This window comes from Heloderma suspectum, chromosome 1 (genome assembly GCF_057233095.1).
Source record: "Heloderma suspectum isolate Gila_16-S chromosome 1, 16-S_ref, whole genome shotgun sequence".
NCBI classification, from domain to species: domain Eukaryota; kingdom Metazoa; phylum Chordata; class Lepidosauria; order Squamata; family Helodermatidae; genus Heloderma; species Heloderma suspectum.
Genome location: NC_139458.1, coordinates 132,124,335 through 132,140,872, shown reverse-complemented (window position 1 = coordinate 132,140,872; position 16,538 = coordinate 132,124,335). Strand labels below are relative to the sequence as shown.

At 45.3% G+C, this 16,538-nt stretch overlaps 1 protein-coding gene across 1 annotated transcript in view; it reads left to right on the top strand.

Annotated features, from left to right (window-relative positions):
- B4GALNT4 (beta-1,4-N-acetyl-galactosaminyltransferase 4) overlaps nt 1-11,606 on the top strand; it is a 210,301-nt gene extending 198,695 nt beyond the window's left edge. Inside the window, exons 17-20 of the mRNA XM_084828719.1 lie at nt 1,272-1,344; nt 1,446-1,599; nt 5,320-5,446; nt 9,629-11,606. Coding sequence (XP_084684845.1) covers nt 1,272-1,344; nt 1,446-1,599; nt 5,320-5,446; nt 9,629-9,743 — 469 coding nt within the window. The 3' untranslated portion in view covers nt 9,744-11,606. The remainder of the gene's footprint in view (nt 1-1,271; nt 1,345-1,445; nt 1,600-5,319; nt 5,447-9,628) is intronic.
- Nucleotides 11,607-16,538: the final 4,932 nt, after the last annotated feature.

Here is a 16,538-nt window from a genome sequence, read left to right as displayed (position 1 = left end):
GGTCAGATTCATAGAAATCCGAACTCATTTGAATCCCTTGTAGATGTCTCCGACATCCCTGGCTGCAGAGGGGAGCAGAAATTCAATCTAGCAGCAGCATCCATTCCTCTGTCAGAAGGACACTGTTGGATTCAACCACAGGATACAAAGAGCCACCATACTCCTCAGTCCCCTCATGTCAAACCTGCTGTCTCATCACAGGTTAATACAGAGACAGAAGAAAGAGGAGGCAGCAGATGCTGCGCTCCCAGCAAGCAAGCAGCACCTCCAGCAGTGGCTGTGACTTTATAGCCCAGCCTGGAGGACGTCGCAAGGTGCGCATGGTGCACTTTCTCCAGGTTCGGGGGGGGGGGGCAGCACCATAGCCTCAGCCACTCACAAGGCCTGATGTTGATCTCAGGTGTCAGAAAAAGTCAGAGCAGCCCCTTGCCCTGCTCCCCTACTGCCATCGTAATAACACAGGAGACAGTCTTTGTACCCAGGCTTACAGCTGAAAAGGCACAACACAATAGGGAAAAGGGACGAGGAGGGAAGAGGGAAATTATAATGACCAGTTGGAATGGAAACCCTTCAGAGAGAGGAGGAGCCAAATGGAGCCGGTCTCTCAGCAGAGCTGATGGAGCGGCCTATAATTGACTTAAAATTGTAACAAGGTCCTGTGTACGTCTACCTGGGAATAATCCTACTGAGTCCAGTGAGACTTATTCCCTGTTAAGCCTGCAGCCCTTGCTGATTAATCAGTAAGGGTCCATCTTAATTGGTGGGGCTGTGAATTAAGGGATAGGTACTTACTTTACAATTTTGTCTTGGGGTTCAGGCAAATTGTTGAAATAGGTAATGGAACAAGAAAATGTGAATGATGGCCTTTGCTTCTAAAAATGAGCAATACTTTAATTTTGTTCATTAAATTGTGAGTTATCATACCTTTTCTAATAGCTCAGAAAGATATCTATAGTGAGGTTTGGGTAGTATGCAAATTTATTTAAGCTTACTTGACTGAAAAGGCAGGTAGTTAATCAACTAAAAATGATTTTGTTGGTGAACAGCCCTAATTCTTCCTTGCCTCTACCTGGCCTAGATGATGGCTAAACGGTCTCATTCAGCCGGTGTACCTGTATCTGTTTCCACCTTCCTGATATTGGGAAGCTTCCGCGCGGCCGAGCCAACTTATAACCACATAGAGCTTTGCCCTTTGCCAGCTTCGCCATCCCCCAGCCATCTCTGCCCGCCTCCTTCCCTCCAGCTGTTACTGCTGTGTATCTTCCCCGCAGGTTCCGATACTTGAAGCGCACAGGGAACTTTGAGCGCTCTGCAGGACTGCAGGTCGGGGTGGACTCCGTAGAGGTGAGGACGGAGGGGAAAGGGGCCACTCTTCCCAGAGAACTGCTCAGCGTCTGGTCGGCCACACAGTCACGGCCTGTCTGTGCTGCTCTTTGACCCCTCAGGATGCCAGCAGCATCGTGTTCCTGTGCGACCTGCACATCCACTTCCCCCTCAACATCCTTGACAGCATCCGGAAGCATTGCGTGGAGGGGAAGCTGGCCTACGCGCCCATCGTCATGAGGCTGGGCTGCGGGAGCTCTCCGCAAGAACCCAACGGTAAGGCGCATCCGCTGCTGGGGAAAGCCGGGCTGGACGGCGGGGGCTGCTGGCGCATGAGGCGGCATGGCTGGACCCCTCGTGCAGCTAGCTGGCGTTGTGCAGCTGGAGCAGGTGAAATGGCAGACCTGCTGGTTCCGCTATTGTGCTCTGGGCCCCATCTAGCTCTCTCATGGGAATCCTGCGGCCCTTGCTCTTGCAGACACGAAACCTCTGACCTGAAACCCTCCTTCAAGTTCACTTTCTTCTGCTCTGCAAAGTGGCATGACTCACAACTCGGTGCTCTTATGCAAGAGCAGAACTAATGCACAGCGGATCTCCTGCATCTTTTCACGAAGCTGTTTAGTCTACGTCAGCTCAGGCTTAACATAGCCCCTGTCAGGAAGGCGTTGTGTCCCCACAATCCAGCAGAGAAAGGCCAAACAATTTGTCTGAGGGCTGCACAGCAAGTTCAGAATAGAACCCAGGAGTCTTGGCTCCAGCTTCCCTGCTGGGAAACCCGGCTTTGCTGCTCTTATGTAAATGGTTTTGACATGACAAGCCCTAAATGGTAACACTGCCAAGTGGGGCTGCTGAGTGGGAAAGGGGAGTGTCTCAGCCTGTATGTGGATTTTTTAGTGGAAAGCAATAGGGATGAGAGAGAAAGTGTACACTGAGATGACTATTTTTAATATGTCGCGTTGCCATTCCTTTTTATTGTATCAATGGAACCATACGCTTATTCTCTGAGGTCTTCAAGATACATGAGATTTGTGCAGTAGGCATTCCCTTTCTGCCAATCATTCATCACCTGAAATTTGTTCCATATTTTTGACCAATGTGTTGAAAACATGAAGTAGAATTGCACTGAGTAGGGATGGTGGGTGGACAGCAGAGTGAGTGCCATCGACTTTTCCCAGCTGGGGAGACAACATGGGGAAGACGCAGACTGAGAGTGGCTAAGGAGATTTTTCCAAATACCAGTTCCCTGTTCATCCACACATACTTTGCCACACGAGGCAAGAGTGGAGACGTACAATTTTCTTAAATTTTGAAGACATAAGGGGAAAAAAAATTTCCTTCAAAAGACCAAAAATTGGGGGGGAAACTGAAAAAAAATTACAGTACTTTTTAGTGCTTTTTACTGATCCAAGGTTACTTTAGGGCGCAATCATACGATTGTTCTACAGACTTTACCCTGTCTAAACATACATAGGATTGCACCCTTAGGAATGTAAAATGTGATATGTATAACAGCTTGTTCATAAAATAATGATTAAAATTAAAAACATTTAAAAGTAATCCTAGTAAATTTGTAATTACTGTCTGAATAAACTATAATTTTAATATATCGAATGTGATAATTTTATGAGCAAACCAAGTTCTACATAATACAGTTTAGATTTCTATCTTATGTCTGACCAGCGGGAACTTCAACAAGTACTCCCTGAAACCTATGAATCACCCTAGAAGCCAGAAGAAGCCAGAAGAGCTGGAAGCAGAGGAAGGCTGGTGTACAGTGTCTGTTCCTGTTTGTGAGGAATTGATTGGGGTGGACTTTAGGGAAATCTGGTCTGAAGGAAAAGCTATCAAGAGCTTATTTATCTGGGGAAGTCTCTCTTACTTATTAGGAATGGTAACCTAACCAAGCATATTTAATCGAAGCATCTCAACCAACTATTTGAAGTGAGACTTTATTCCCTTTTGTAAATAATTCCCCTTAACAAATATCTTACTTTTTGTTCATTTTTAAATAATACATGTTCTCAATATTATTTTACCAAGTGGAGGTTTGGACACTTAAAAAGAACAATCTGAGGAAAATCGAATCATTCAAAATGTGGATATACCGACGCAGGCTGAAAATACTGTGAACTGATGGAGTAACACATGAGAACGTACTCTACAGAGTAAACAAACAAAAAGAATTGGGAAAGACCATCAAAAAAATAAAGTTACAATACCTTGGTCATTATTATCCGAGGCAAAAATACGCTATGCTCCAACTTACTATACAAGGGAAAATGGAAGGAAAAAGATCAATAGGAAGAAGATTAACATCGTGGTTAAAGAATCTGAGGGAATGGTTCAGCTGTACTTCTATACAACTATTCAGAGCAGCAGCATCAAAAACAAAAATAGCTGTAATGATAGCTAACCTCCGATAGGAGATGGCACCTTAAGAAGAAGAAAAGGTCTCTAGTGGTGGTGTCAATCCCATGCCTATGCCATAGCAACCAGGCTACTGAGTTTCTTTTAGGCAGAGAGGATTTATTTAGTCACAGCAGTTTTTAGGAGAGACACAAGGACACCAAAGCCCCAATGCATGATCCCTGAAAGTCCTCGGATCTCTCCCCCGCCCCTGACACACACACACACACACACACACACACACACACTCCTTTTGGCTCCCAAGGCATTGCCTAAATGTTTTCAAACCTTTCTTTGTAACTATAAGGCAAGCCAGGCTGGGGGCATCGCAGGAATCTGTCAGGCCCTAAAAGGGCCAGATTTTCCCACAACAGATATCCCTATTTCCAAGCCTGTAGCTCTCAGCTATTCTCAGGCTGTTTCCCATAGCAGTACTAACTAACCAGGCCTGATCCTGCTCAGCTTTCATGAAATTGGGTATATTCAAAGTGTATGGCCAAGAGCATGGGTGGGCAACTTATGGCCCTCCAGTTGTTTTGGCCTACAAGTCTCATCAGCCCTAGGCAGCATAGTCAATGATGAGGGATCATGGGAATTATAGGCCAAAACCCGGGGGGGGGGGCATAATTTGCCCAGCCCTGGCCTAGAGTGTCCTCAGCTCCTTTCCGACCTTCCTGATTGAAGGCCAAAAGGCATGACTGTCTGCATCGTGCTTCATTTGTGAAAGCTTCCCAGAGGTATCTGGCTGATCACTGTTGGAGACTCTTGGGTGGAACCTTGATCTGAACTGCAGAGGAAACTACTGAAGTTCGTCTGGGCGGGTTTGATCCTAAAAAAAGTGGTTTACAAATATTTTACATAAAGCTCTGGGTTCTCCCTCACCCCCCCAACTGTACTGATGTTTTCTTATTGCCAGAGCTCTTGCTTTGTGCTGACATTTAACTTTTAAAATGTTAGGGAGAACTTATCTCCTCCACTGTGGAGGTAGCTGCAAGGAGAATGCATTACAGAGCAAACCACTCCCTATGGCTTTCAGCTTCTTTACTCTCTCCTGACCCACTTACAGTTTGGTAAGGTGTTGGTGCATACCCATAACTGGTTCCACCTAATCCAACGTCATGTTAGCAGAGGTGGTCACCTTGCTTGCTGCAAAGGAACACTTCAGAGGCCCGCTACTCAATTACTCTGAATGGAAACAAACACAAACACACCTGCAAGACTGCACTCATTCATGTGCCCACAAGGAAGAGAAAAAGTTATATTGCTGAACTATACTCGTGTAGTAATGGGGAACTGATTCATTCAGAGGGGTCAGAAAACAAAGCAGGGGAGGAGATTTCATTTCATGAGAAGTTCCCTGCAAGTGGAAAGCTTTCATACCCCTTTCACCACCTGAATAGGTCCAATAAAAGTTATCTCCACATCTTTTTTGTAATCTGCACAAGATAATATTATTTGCTGCCAACAGATGACACAGTGGCTTCTAGGGGTAGCAAAATGAGTCGAGGACCAGGACTGAATAGGCTTTGAAACTTTGCCTTGCTTCCATGTCAAGGTCTAGGAATTACTCTTGGTTCATTTTTTTCTCAGGCTACTGGGAGGTGAATGGCTTTGGCCTCTTTGGGATCTACAAGTCTGACTTCGATCGCATTGGGGGAATGAACACAGAAGAGTTCCGGGACCGCTGGGGTGGGGAAGACTGGGAGCTGTTGGACAGGTGAGGCTGCTGTATGTAATGGCTTGGAGCCCCAAATTCCCTTTCCTGCTTAGGAGATGTCAGAATTCTGTCTGTTGCAGCAGGACAAGGCAGATGTCTCAATCTGGTCAGATAGCTGGGAGTATTTGAAGGAGAGATGTGTCTAGAGGTCTCACTGTACCCTGCTGTTGTCTGTGCAGAGTCATCGCAGGGAGGAGATGGTAGCAGGGAAGAACTAATCAGCACCATGCAGAAAAGTTTGGTAAACCGGCTTTAAATACTCCTGCATACGTGTGGTGTATTTAGGACCAAACTGTTCAGGGAAGCGAATGGAATTTTCCAGCAACCCTAATCTAGCCCCTGTCTTTCTTAAAAAAGAAAAGAAAAAGTAGCAAACAGCAACAAGGTTAACCTTTTCCATTCCTAATAACAATGCCCTGTCATTTTGTAATTACATTCTTTGGAGGTTGTGTGTTCTTCTGCTATTGTTCTAAAGCACACATCTAGCTCCCCTTTTCATGGAGAAGGGCAAACTGCAGTACAGCTCTCCCCTGCTCTCCAAAGCAAGGCTATACCGCCTCCATCTATAATATGTGGACAGGATATTGTGCAATTGACTTTGAAAAGGCCCGGGGCTTTCATGCAAAATCTGAAATGTGATTGGAGCCTGCTGTGACTATGCAGAAATGCCCTTAGGCTGTCAGTCTACTTGAAGATTTTCTTTTCAAGAGGCATACACCATTTTCCAGCTCCTTGTTGTAGGGCACAAAGGGCTAGAATACTGCATTCACCCTTGATTTTAACCTCTGCTTAATAAAGTGGAAGCCAATCTTTTGCAGCAGGGCTTTGCAGCAGGAATCCTAGAAAGTCTTTCTGTCCCTGCCTTGCACTGGGAGGGGTGAAATTTTCACAGATCTTCCTCAGTCATTGAATATGTCATCCTCTCATTACTTCACACCATTTATTTCCAAGAACAGCAAAAGAGCCAAAACCTAGGTTTCTAAGTATCTATAATTTATTTCTATGCTGCCTTTCAACCAAATTGATAGAACTGTCCAGTGGTCAAAATTTATCTGGCAACTTAATGATGCTGCTTTAGCAGAATAAGAGAGCAAGCCAAAGAAAATCCAAGGTGGAAGAAAAGTCAAATCCAAAGTCCTTCTGGAGAGTGTAAGGTGGGATTGGGGGACAGCTGGAGGGACAATAAGTATTCCAACTGCAGGGCTGACATACCTTCCCCACTTTTCCATGGGTATGTTGGAAAACAGGATATACCCCCCAAACGACTCCTTTCTGCTGTTACCAACAGCAAGGCGGCAGCAGTTTCCATCCCTGCAAGGAAGAGGCTTCTGAGGTTGGATCTCCCTCTTTGCAGGCAGAGAGGAAGATGCACACCATCCTATGGTCCCTGGGACACCCTCCCAAGGATCATAGGATTGCAGCCCAAATGGATTAGCAAGCTTCCATGCCAGGAAGTGAGTCATGGCGCTCAATGGCTTCCAAAGATCCCTTTGCCAATGTTACCATTGGTCAGTGACAGATGCCTTTACCATGCCAATTTGTTTTGGTCCCTTCTGTTCTGCCACAGAGAGTCTTAAAGAACAGGAATGTTGATAATTTTTTCTTCTTCCTCAGTCCTCATTTGCTGAATTTTACTTATTCGTGCATACATTCATTTATAAACCACCTTTCAGGGCATGATTCCCCTCCCAAGGCAGTGTACACAATTTCATTAAAGTATAAATAATCATAAAATATAACCATCAAATTAAAACCAGAATATGCAAACTGAGGAGAAGCAATCCCAGTAATTAGTTTAAAAAGTGGAATGATTTTTTAAAATTTCTTTAATATTTCCAAGATTGGGGCATACACATTTCCTGGAGGAGGGAGTTCAATAGGTATGGTGCCACCACCAGAAAGGCCTATCCTGGTAGGGATGTATGGGTTTTGTTAAATCCATTCTGTCTGTGTTTCGCAGATTGTTAGGCGTCTTTCATTCCGTCATCCACTCATTGATGAAATCGGATTATTTTAAAGGATGCATAAGAATTTCATTCCTGTTTGCACTTGTGCAAATGCACGCTTGCTCTAATGCACATTTGCGCAAGTGTGGACTTGGGCAAATCCACCACCATCACCACCCAAAGTTAAAAACCAGTCTGCAAGTCTATGGAAGCTGCACGATTTGGCAAAAAAACAGTCCTCAGCAGAATCCGCAGGTCAGATTCATAGAAATCTGAAGTCATTGGAATCTACTGCGAATTTCTCCAACATCCCGATTCCCTGGTGCTCATCACCCAACATCTGTTATCAATGGATCAGAGAGCAAGGACCTAGTAGCTGATCATAAAGCCTGGACAGGCTTATACAGCTGTAAGCGGTCCTTCAGATAGGCTGGTCCCAAACCATTTAGGGGTTTAAAAGTGAAGATCAGCACTTTAAATTAGGCCTGGAAACAAATCGGCAGCCAGTGTAACTGGTACAGAGTTGTAATGCTTAGCTGCTACTAGCATTATTCCTACTGCCTTCTGTACCAAATGAAGTTTCCCAAACTGTCTGTTAAAGTTTATCTGCCCTGCAGAACTGACCCAGGCAACTATGTACTTGTCCTGTGGTAGCGTCCCCCAGTACCAGAGAGGAATAGAAGAGCAAAAAGCAGCACTTGCTGGCTGTGTCTATATGGAAAGGTCATGTATGGCTGGGTCAGCCTGGAAGTTGGCTGGGGGAAGCACCACCATACCACAATTGCTGTTTTTGATTTGGCCCCAGGGTGGTCCTGCTTCTCCAGGGCCTATTGGGTAAATAGCGAACAGCCTAAGGACATCCATGTTGCTTGCATTTGCCAGGCTCTTTGAAAGCTGGTGTAGCTGTTAATACAACTGGCTAACACGCACACACCCATAACAGTTCACACGGTTTGAGGTTCTCCTCTTGCAATCCGTGTTAGGTCAGAAGGCCAAGCTCATAAGAGATCACACTGTTACCTTCTGTAACCCGAACAATGGCAGGTTGCAGCTTTGGTATGCACAGAAGAGCCATGGCCTTATGTATGTTTGCTCTTCTGATGTGATGCTGCTTATGAAGATGGGCCACTTGCCGGCACAGTACCAGCAGCATCCTAAGTCAGCATGTTTGACTTAGCTGCCATCTGGAGGCCGGTCCTGATGGCGAAGGATGAAGAAGGCAGCGCTGGTTTGTAATTAGAGTTCTTTATTTTTGCAGTCTGTGACCAAACCAATTTATATGAACACACTTGCAATCTGAAAAACATATGACTGAAATATGCTAGTAACAACAAACTCCTGCCTATCCTTGGGTATTAACTGACAAAAGAATTTACTTTGCCCTCTGGTTCACATTCAGGCTTTGGCAAACCTTGAGAAAAGAAGTTGCAGAAGCTTGGAATAGCCAGTGAGAATACCTCCCTAAATACCATGCAGCGCAACAGGTTTACTCAGAAGTAAGTCCCACAAAGTTTAATAAGATTTGCTTCTGAGTAAGTGTGCATAGGCTTATAGCCTTAGGGCACAATCCTATGCATATTCAGACAGAAAAAAGGTCCTACAACTCCCAGCATTCCCCAGCCAGCCATGGCTGGCTGGGGAATGCTGGGAGTTGTAGGACCTTTTTTTTCTGTCTGAATATGCATAGGATTGCACACTTAGATGCTTGCATTTGATGTACTGGTCATTTCAAGAGTGTGCTCTTAGAGATGTAAAGGCATTCATCATTCAGTAGGCATTCATCATTCTAAAATGGGGTTGGAAAATTTGTGGCCCTCCAGATGTTTTGGACTATAACTCCCATCAGCCCTAGCCAGCATCTCCAATGGTGAAAGATGATGGGTGTTGTAGGACAAAGCATCTGGAGGGCCACACATTGCCCACTCCTGCTTTAAAGGGTGTTTTAACACATGACCCACCACTTCAAAGGGGCTTGTACTTCAGCCACTGAACAGAACAAACGTAAAACCTAGATTGCCTTGAAGGTAGACTCCATTTCTCTTTCATATTATATACATCCTACATTAGCGACATCCACATGTGGCACAAATAGTGTGTGAGAGCCAACATGTGTTTTAGCGTCATATGGGGAAATGGTCTAAGTCCCTAACAGATTTTAGTTGGAGGGCTCAATTAAATGGCCTGTATCTTTCTCTTGATTTCCTTCTGTTTGTCTTGTTCACTTCTGTTGTTCCAGGGTGCTTCAGAGCGGGCTGGAGGTGGAACGTTTGCGACTCAGGAACTTTTACCATTACTACCATTCCAAACGCGGCATGTGGAACTCACGCAGCAAGAAGACACCCAAAGACTAGACGCCAGCCCCGCCATCAACGGAACCCCACTCCTGGCCCTCCTTGGGAGGTGAAGAGGAGGAGCATAGCAGCAGCCACCTTGGTTTTGCTAGCGTGACTCGGCACAGCTTCCACGCTGCTGCAGGGGCGCTTCCGGGCCCAGCGTCAGCCAGCCTTACACAAGGGCACTTGGAGTTGAGGGTTTCTACAGAACTACTTAAAGAGCAAACCATGTTTACTTTGGGATTTTTTGTGACTTTTCTTAAGGGATCTAATTTCTTAGTCAGAAATTACATTTATTAACTCAGTAGTGCTGAAAAGTGAGGATTCCTGCTAAAGGGAGAGTGGGACATGCCCTCCAGTATTACTGCCAGCCAGGAAGGAGCTGGGGCAGCTAACCCAAAGTTCATGCTACTGCCAGGGAAAGGTCATGGTGGTTCTGTGGCTCACTTGCCTCATAGTGGGGTCTCCCAGCTTTAGCCCCTGAAGCAGAAGGTAGACTCTTCAGTGTGACGAGCGCCGTTCACTCCTGAGGTACCTGAGTCCCTGCACACGTTGGTGTCAAGAGGGGAGCTCAGGAGAATTCAGTGTCTGGAGAGGATTTCAAAAGGAGAGGTTAAAGTGGGGCGGGGGAGGGCATTTCAGCCTTCCCAATCCAATTTTGGATTTATGGTCCATGCTAACTCTGCTTGTTTTGCTGGTCCAGCCCTGCAGCTGTATCCCACCTCTGGCGGACGCAGCCCCAGATTCAGGACCTTGTGATATTCTTACATATACCTGCTTCTATGGCTGATGGAAGAGCTGAAAACAGCCATTTCCCATAGTGTGGAAAATATGTTCCCGTGAAAAGGGAGTACCCTGAAAATATGTTCCCCTGAAAAGGGAGGGGGAATGGTCGTGAAAGTGCCCTTCACAGTTCTCAGATCCCAGCTGCGTCATATGCAGTTACCTTACCAAGGGAACTGGGAGCGCAGGTGTCTTGTGCATCCTGTTCTTCCACATCTCATCTGAAACAGAACTCGCCCCTCAGCCCTGTCTGGGATATGCGCAGTCTCCCAACGGGAGGACATCTCCCAGTTGGGGCAGTTACTGCAGTTCTCTTTCAGACACAATAGAAACGGCAGAGGAACAGGAAGCACGAGGCATTTTGACTTCCTCTCCCCTCCGTAAGATTATCGCATCTGAATCAGCTATACCCTCCCCATCCCCTTTCTTTCTTCATCTGTTGTTTGGTGCTTGTTTGTTTTTTGAAAAGTGTGGAACAGGAGTGGTTGAAATGGCCACAGTGGGGGAGAGAATGGATGAGTTTCAACATAACTGTCAGCAGAGAAGAGGCAGGAACTAATGAGAAAACCCTTGAACCCATGAATGTGTAGTTGCTAAGTGAGCCTAAGGTAGTTGTTCCTGCCCACCCTTCACCACTCACCTGGCTATGCCAATGGGAGAAAGGCAGCCACATCTTTATGCTGTGAGCATTGCCACCACCCAAAAATAAGCCCTGTCACTGAGTTTGGGGAGAGGGCACCGAGGTAATGCAGGGCAGGGGCTGAATTAATGGACTCATCGGGAAGCTGCTCATGTTTTTTCCCAACCATGGCTATTTCTGGAGCAACCTCCTCCCTTTACACACAAACACCCCAAGCATGGAGAATAGGTGAGATTTCACTACTCTCCAGTTTCATCTTCAGTCTGCTGTGAGTTGAAGTATCATAAAGGAATGATGCAGGAATCAAATGAGGGGAGGGCAAAAACAATATTTCCAAGCTAATTTCTGTGAAATTATGAGGTAGAAAGCTGTTTTCAGAAAGTTACGTCTGGTTTTGTTTTTTTATTTTTATTGATATTGTTATTAAAAAATAAAGTAAACATCTTGGTTCTGATTTTCCCAGGTTTCCATTCTGGTGGTTTGCAAATGCATTTGAAGGCATCATAGTGGCAGCACGTGCTGTTTCCCACCTAGCCATGCTTGCAGCAGTATAGCTGAATTGTGCTGTGCCAGTACTGGCACGCTCAGCCATGGCCTCGCATAGATGACGAGGATGACCTTACCCCAGAACGAAGTGCTGTACCACATGTTCTGCAGGTTTAGGCTGCAATCCTGTACCCACTTATCTGGGAGTAAGCCTCATTGAATGCAATGGAATTTACTTCCAAGTAAACGTGCATTCAGCTTCAGGTGAAAATATTAGGGCTGTTGCTCAATTAATGGAATGTTATTCGATTAATCATATGAGTTGATTGACCAATTAATTGATTAAATTTGCTTGTGAGCATATGGATGGGAAACCCATGGGCTGAAGGTTCTCCATGCCTGATGCAGAGAACATTGCCCCAGCCTAGCGCTTGAGACATATAACAACTAGTAGTTCTAGACAGAGATTTGTATCCCCTTCCACATGAAAAGGCAAATCCAGTCAATTCAATGACCGCTAGATGAGCAACGAGGTCTGGATGGGGCTGCACCTCAGAATGCACACCTGCGCCCGCTGCGTGTGCAGAAATCTGCTCCTACGTGTGTGTTGCATTTAGTACCTCCAAGAGAAGAACATGCAGAATAAAAATAGACATTAGGAAGCAAACATCTTCAAACCAACAGTCACTTTCAGATTTTATTAACTTCAACATTACTGTAGCCTGCCATGCAGGTTTCTTCCTGCCCTGCTAGAACTGGGTGTGGCATGGTCACACGGAAATTCTGGTATGCTCTTAGGACTATATTTAGAGCTGGAGAAAGAGAGAGAAAAATGAGGGCAGGCAACACTACTGAAAAGAGAAAACAAGGGGACAGGGCAGATCTCAGCAGGTGCTAGGCAAACAGTTCATTATGGCTAAATGCATTTTGGGTAAAAACACTTCTTCAGGGGCAGCTCAATTTATTTCTGTCACATGATAATGTTGCTTTTTGCAGTCTCTGGAGATCCAACTAAGGCTGCTTCCAGATGGAGCTTTTTCAGGCATCAAACAGAGATTTAGAGCTACAGCCTGCTAGCACCTGAAAATAGTGCTCGGGCAAATGCATAAGCCAGGGGAGAAAACCTGGTGGTCTCCAGATGTTTGCACTACAACTCCCACAAGCCCCAGCAAGAATTGCCAATAGGATTATGGGAGTTGTACTCCAAAGAACCTGGAGGGCACCAGGTTCCCTATCCCTGGCATGAGCAATGTAATGTCAGAGAAACAAACCCATGAAAGATGGCTGCTCTTCTGTGAATGAGAGTGTCCCTGATTAATGCTCACTTGGCATTTTGTTACAGGAAAGCTGGTATCTCACTGAAGAGGTATTAAGTTCTTGCAATATTCTTTTCCAATTTGGGACATACATATTTTTTAACAACAGTGCCTCCTTTACAATGGGTGCACGAAACACTTCAGTGAGTAAATCTATTTGTGCACAGGGCTATTTGCCACCTATGTGAGTAGCAGACTGGAGTGCTTAGCCTTGAATAACTCAGCTTAAAAGTAAATGCTCAAGACAGCTGCTTCCCTGTTTCACAGGTTCCTCAAAGCACTGGCTCATCTCCCCTTTCTTCATGGAGCTGAGCTGCTTTTCTCCCCCAACGCATCTTCAGGTGCACCAGGTGTACAGTGTCCATTCTTTAGATGCAGTCTATTCTGTTTTCAAAAGCTGGGTGTCAGTGTCAGACTGTTCCAACCCACACTATTCCAGACGGAAACAGTAAACTTAGTCTCTCAGACCTCCCACAGCCACTGCGCTGGACTTGCAAGAGTGTACAGCTGAGGCAGCTCTAAAGGTCTATGAAACCTGTTTTTATTAATGTGAAGAATATGGACTCGTTCTATCTTTTAACACTCCAGTGGCCTGGGCCCAGGGTACTTGGAGACATGCCTCCTCCCATATGTTTCCCTGAAGATTTTAAAATAATCAGGAGAAGTCCTGCTCTGAGAGCACCACTGTCTGAGTCTAGGTGGGGGGCTACAAGGAACCAGGCCTTCTTGACAGGGACATCATCTTTGTGAAGCAAAGGTTCCACAGTCCTGCTCACTCGTTATCTTTCATAGGCTGGCTCAGGCCTTTAAAAAGCCGTCACTGTTGTTTCTGACCTTATCTTGGCTATTTGACTAGTGTGGTACTCATGGGTTGGTCCATGAAGTCATGAAGAGTCGGAAGCGACTGAACGAATAAACAACAAAATATTGTGTTGATTCTGCTATATTGTGATCGCGTTGTAAGCCTTGACAGGGCTCGTAGGTCTATATAGAGATCTAAATCTCTATATAAATAAACACCAAGATGTACCACCAGAGCACCTTCCACTGCAGCAGGAAAAATGCTCACCGCCATTTTGTTTTACTTAGCAAATTCAATAGGTAGATAAGAAAGAAGGGAGTGAGGAGAGATGCAAAGCAGATAATAGCAGCACTGCAAGCATGTTGTCACATACAAATCTGTATCTGTCCATGGAATGGAGATCATCTACACCCTCCAGCAATGCTCTGCAGGAAAAATTATGCAAGCAAGGCTGAAGCAAAAGGGAGAATGAATGGTGAATTATTGCAATATTGAATATTATACAACAAAACGTAACTAGTGTATATTTTAAGGAATGGGGGCCAACAAACAGAAGTCTGGTTCACAAGAGTGTTGTGAAATAGGTGCACGTGAGACACAGGGGAAGTCCAATTCCTTGAGGCAAAATCAAAAGGCAAGGGAGCAGCCAAGCCAGAGATATCCATGAAGTTCCCTTTCGCACCTGTTATATGTCCACTAATCGGAGGCAGCAGCAGGGAAAACAGGCTGCTGCTGCTTCTCCTCCACCACCTTCTCCTCCTCCAGCTCCTCCTCCTTCTTAGGCTTTTGGCTTCTCACTGGTTTGCCTATTCTTCAAACAAAACTATTTTGTAGGTGAGGAATGCTTTGCAGGTGAGTTAGCAAATCAGTGCTAGGTTGCACAAGTTTAATAGGCAGGTACACTTCCTAAGCTCACTCTCTCACTTACATGCATGCACAAATATACACCTTGGAGGCTCTGCCTCGCTCCTCAAGACACCACCATGAGTGGCTCAGAAAGTGCAATACCAAAGTAAACCTCTGTCAGGCTGAGGCAGGGAAAAAGATGGAATAGCTGCACAGTGTTTTTTGACTCGTAGCACCAGGAGCCTTCAGTCTGGAAACGCCCCAAGTCTGAAGGGAGAGGCAAAATAGCTAATGAAGGTACGAGCGAGTGTCACTTGTGTGTGTACAGAGAATATGGATATGTGTCAGAAGAATGACTGGAGTGATGGCACTGATCAGACATGAGGGAACAGTCCAGTGATTGACAACGAATTATAATGGTGAGGTGGAAGTGGGGGTACTTGGGGGCCAAATAAAGGCTTACTGCTTCTCTGTCTCTCTCTCTGTGAGGAAGCCTGAGTGAACAGACAAGATATTTTTTGCCTGCTAACATACAGGCCCTGGCTTGACAAAAAGAATCAGAGCATCCCCCTGGAGCCATGAGCACCACCCAGTCAGACACACCCAGCCTCTTTCTTGCACGCACAGCCTGCAGTTTCGCCATCAAGAACGCCTTCCAAGGCTGTCAGAACTCCCTGTTGTCATCACCACCACCACTAGATCCTGGCAAAACATTCAGTGGCTGCTCTGATGATGCGCCTTGAATCAGAGCCAGACCTGAGCAACGGGGAAGGCTCCTCAGCCTGTGCACAAGGAGGACAGCCATTATCATCTAAGATCCCTGTTTCCAAGACGTTGTCTACAGTAGTTTTTACTTTGAAGGATCCATTCATTCACTCACTTGCCCAGTCACCATTCATTCTGAAACGTGTTCACCTTTCTGTCAGGTACTCAATGACACAGAAAAATGTAACATCTCACAGTTAAAAACCATTCATTTAAAGTAAAACAGTGAGCAAACAGCAGCCGGTCCCAGCTTCTGACACCAATTAAACATTAATGGATGTTTTGGGGATCATGTTGGTTTGTTTTATGCATTTTACTGTTATAATATGTGGTGCGGAATTGATTTTTTAAATTGTTGGGCTCATTAGAGCTCTTGGAGCCAAAAGACAGCCATACCTAAATAAAATAATATAAAGTAGAATAAGAACCTGATGAAATATATGAGGATTTACCACCATCCTAAAACCATAAAAGGATCTAGCCTCTCGTGTGAGGGGGAAAGCAAGTAGTGCCACGTCAGATAACTTCAAGGGGTAGGACAATTTGTATTTGAAAAGGCATCATTCTCACAAGCATGCTAGACCCAGGCCATTTAGAGCTTTAAAGGTACGCCTTGTTGAATCATGCCAGGAAGGAGACAGGAAACCATTGCAGGCAGGCAAGAGAACTGGTACTTTACATTCTCTCTATGCAACACTCTCCAAACCACAGGCTACTGCACCATCGGAAGCTTCCAAGCAGTTTTTAAGGGCAGCCCCATGTAGAGTAAAATGCAGTAATCTATCTATTAGATTACCAAGGCACAGATGATGGATGCAACATTCCTGCTGCCCAGGACAGGGAACAGTTGGTGTACCATCAGCTGTAAGTGGTAAAAGCACTTTCCCTAGTCTTCCTGGCCTAGTCTTAGCTGGACTTAATTTGAGCCAGGGTTCACCAGCACAAAGCCCAGAGTCTGGTTTCAGTGCCATACGAGGCAATGATAGAGCCTCCAAGCATGTGTAATAAACTTCTTTCCTCCCTAAATGTGTAACTACAGGAGTTTAATAAGGTATGCTGGGCCCAGGTATGAAAACTGAATAATGCATCCAGTATTCAGTTTCTAAAATAAGATGTTCCAAGGCTCAAACTTTCTCACAAATCATAATATTTCCTCTGGAAATTCTCCCCACTAA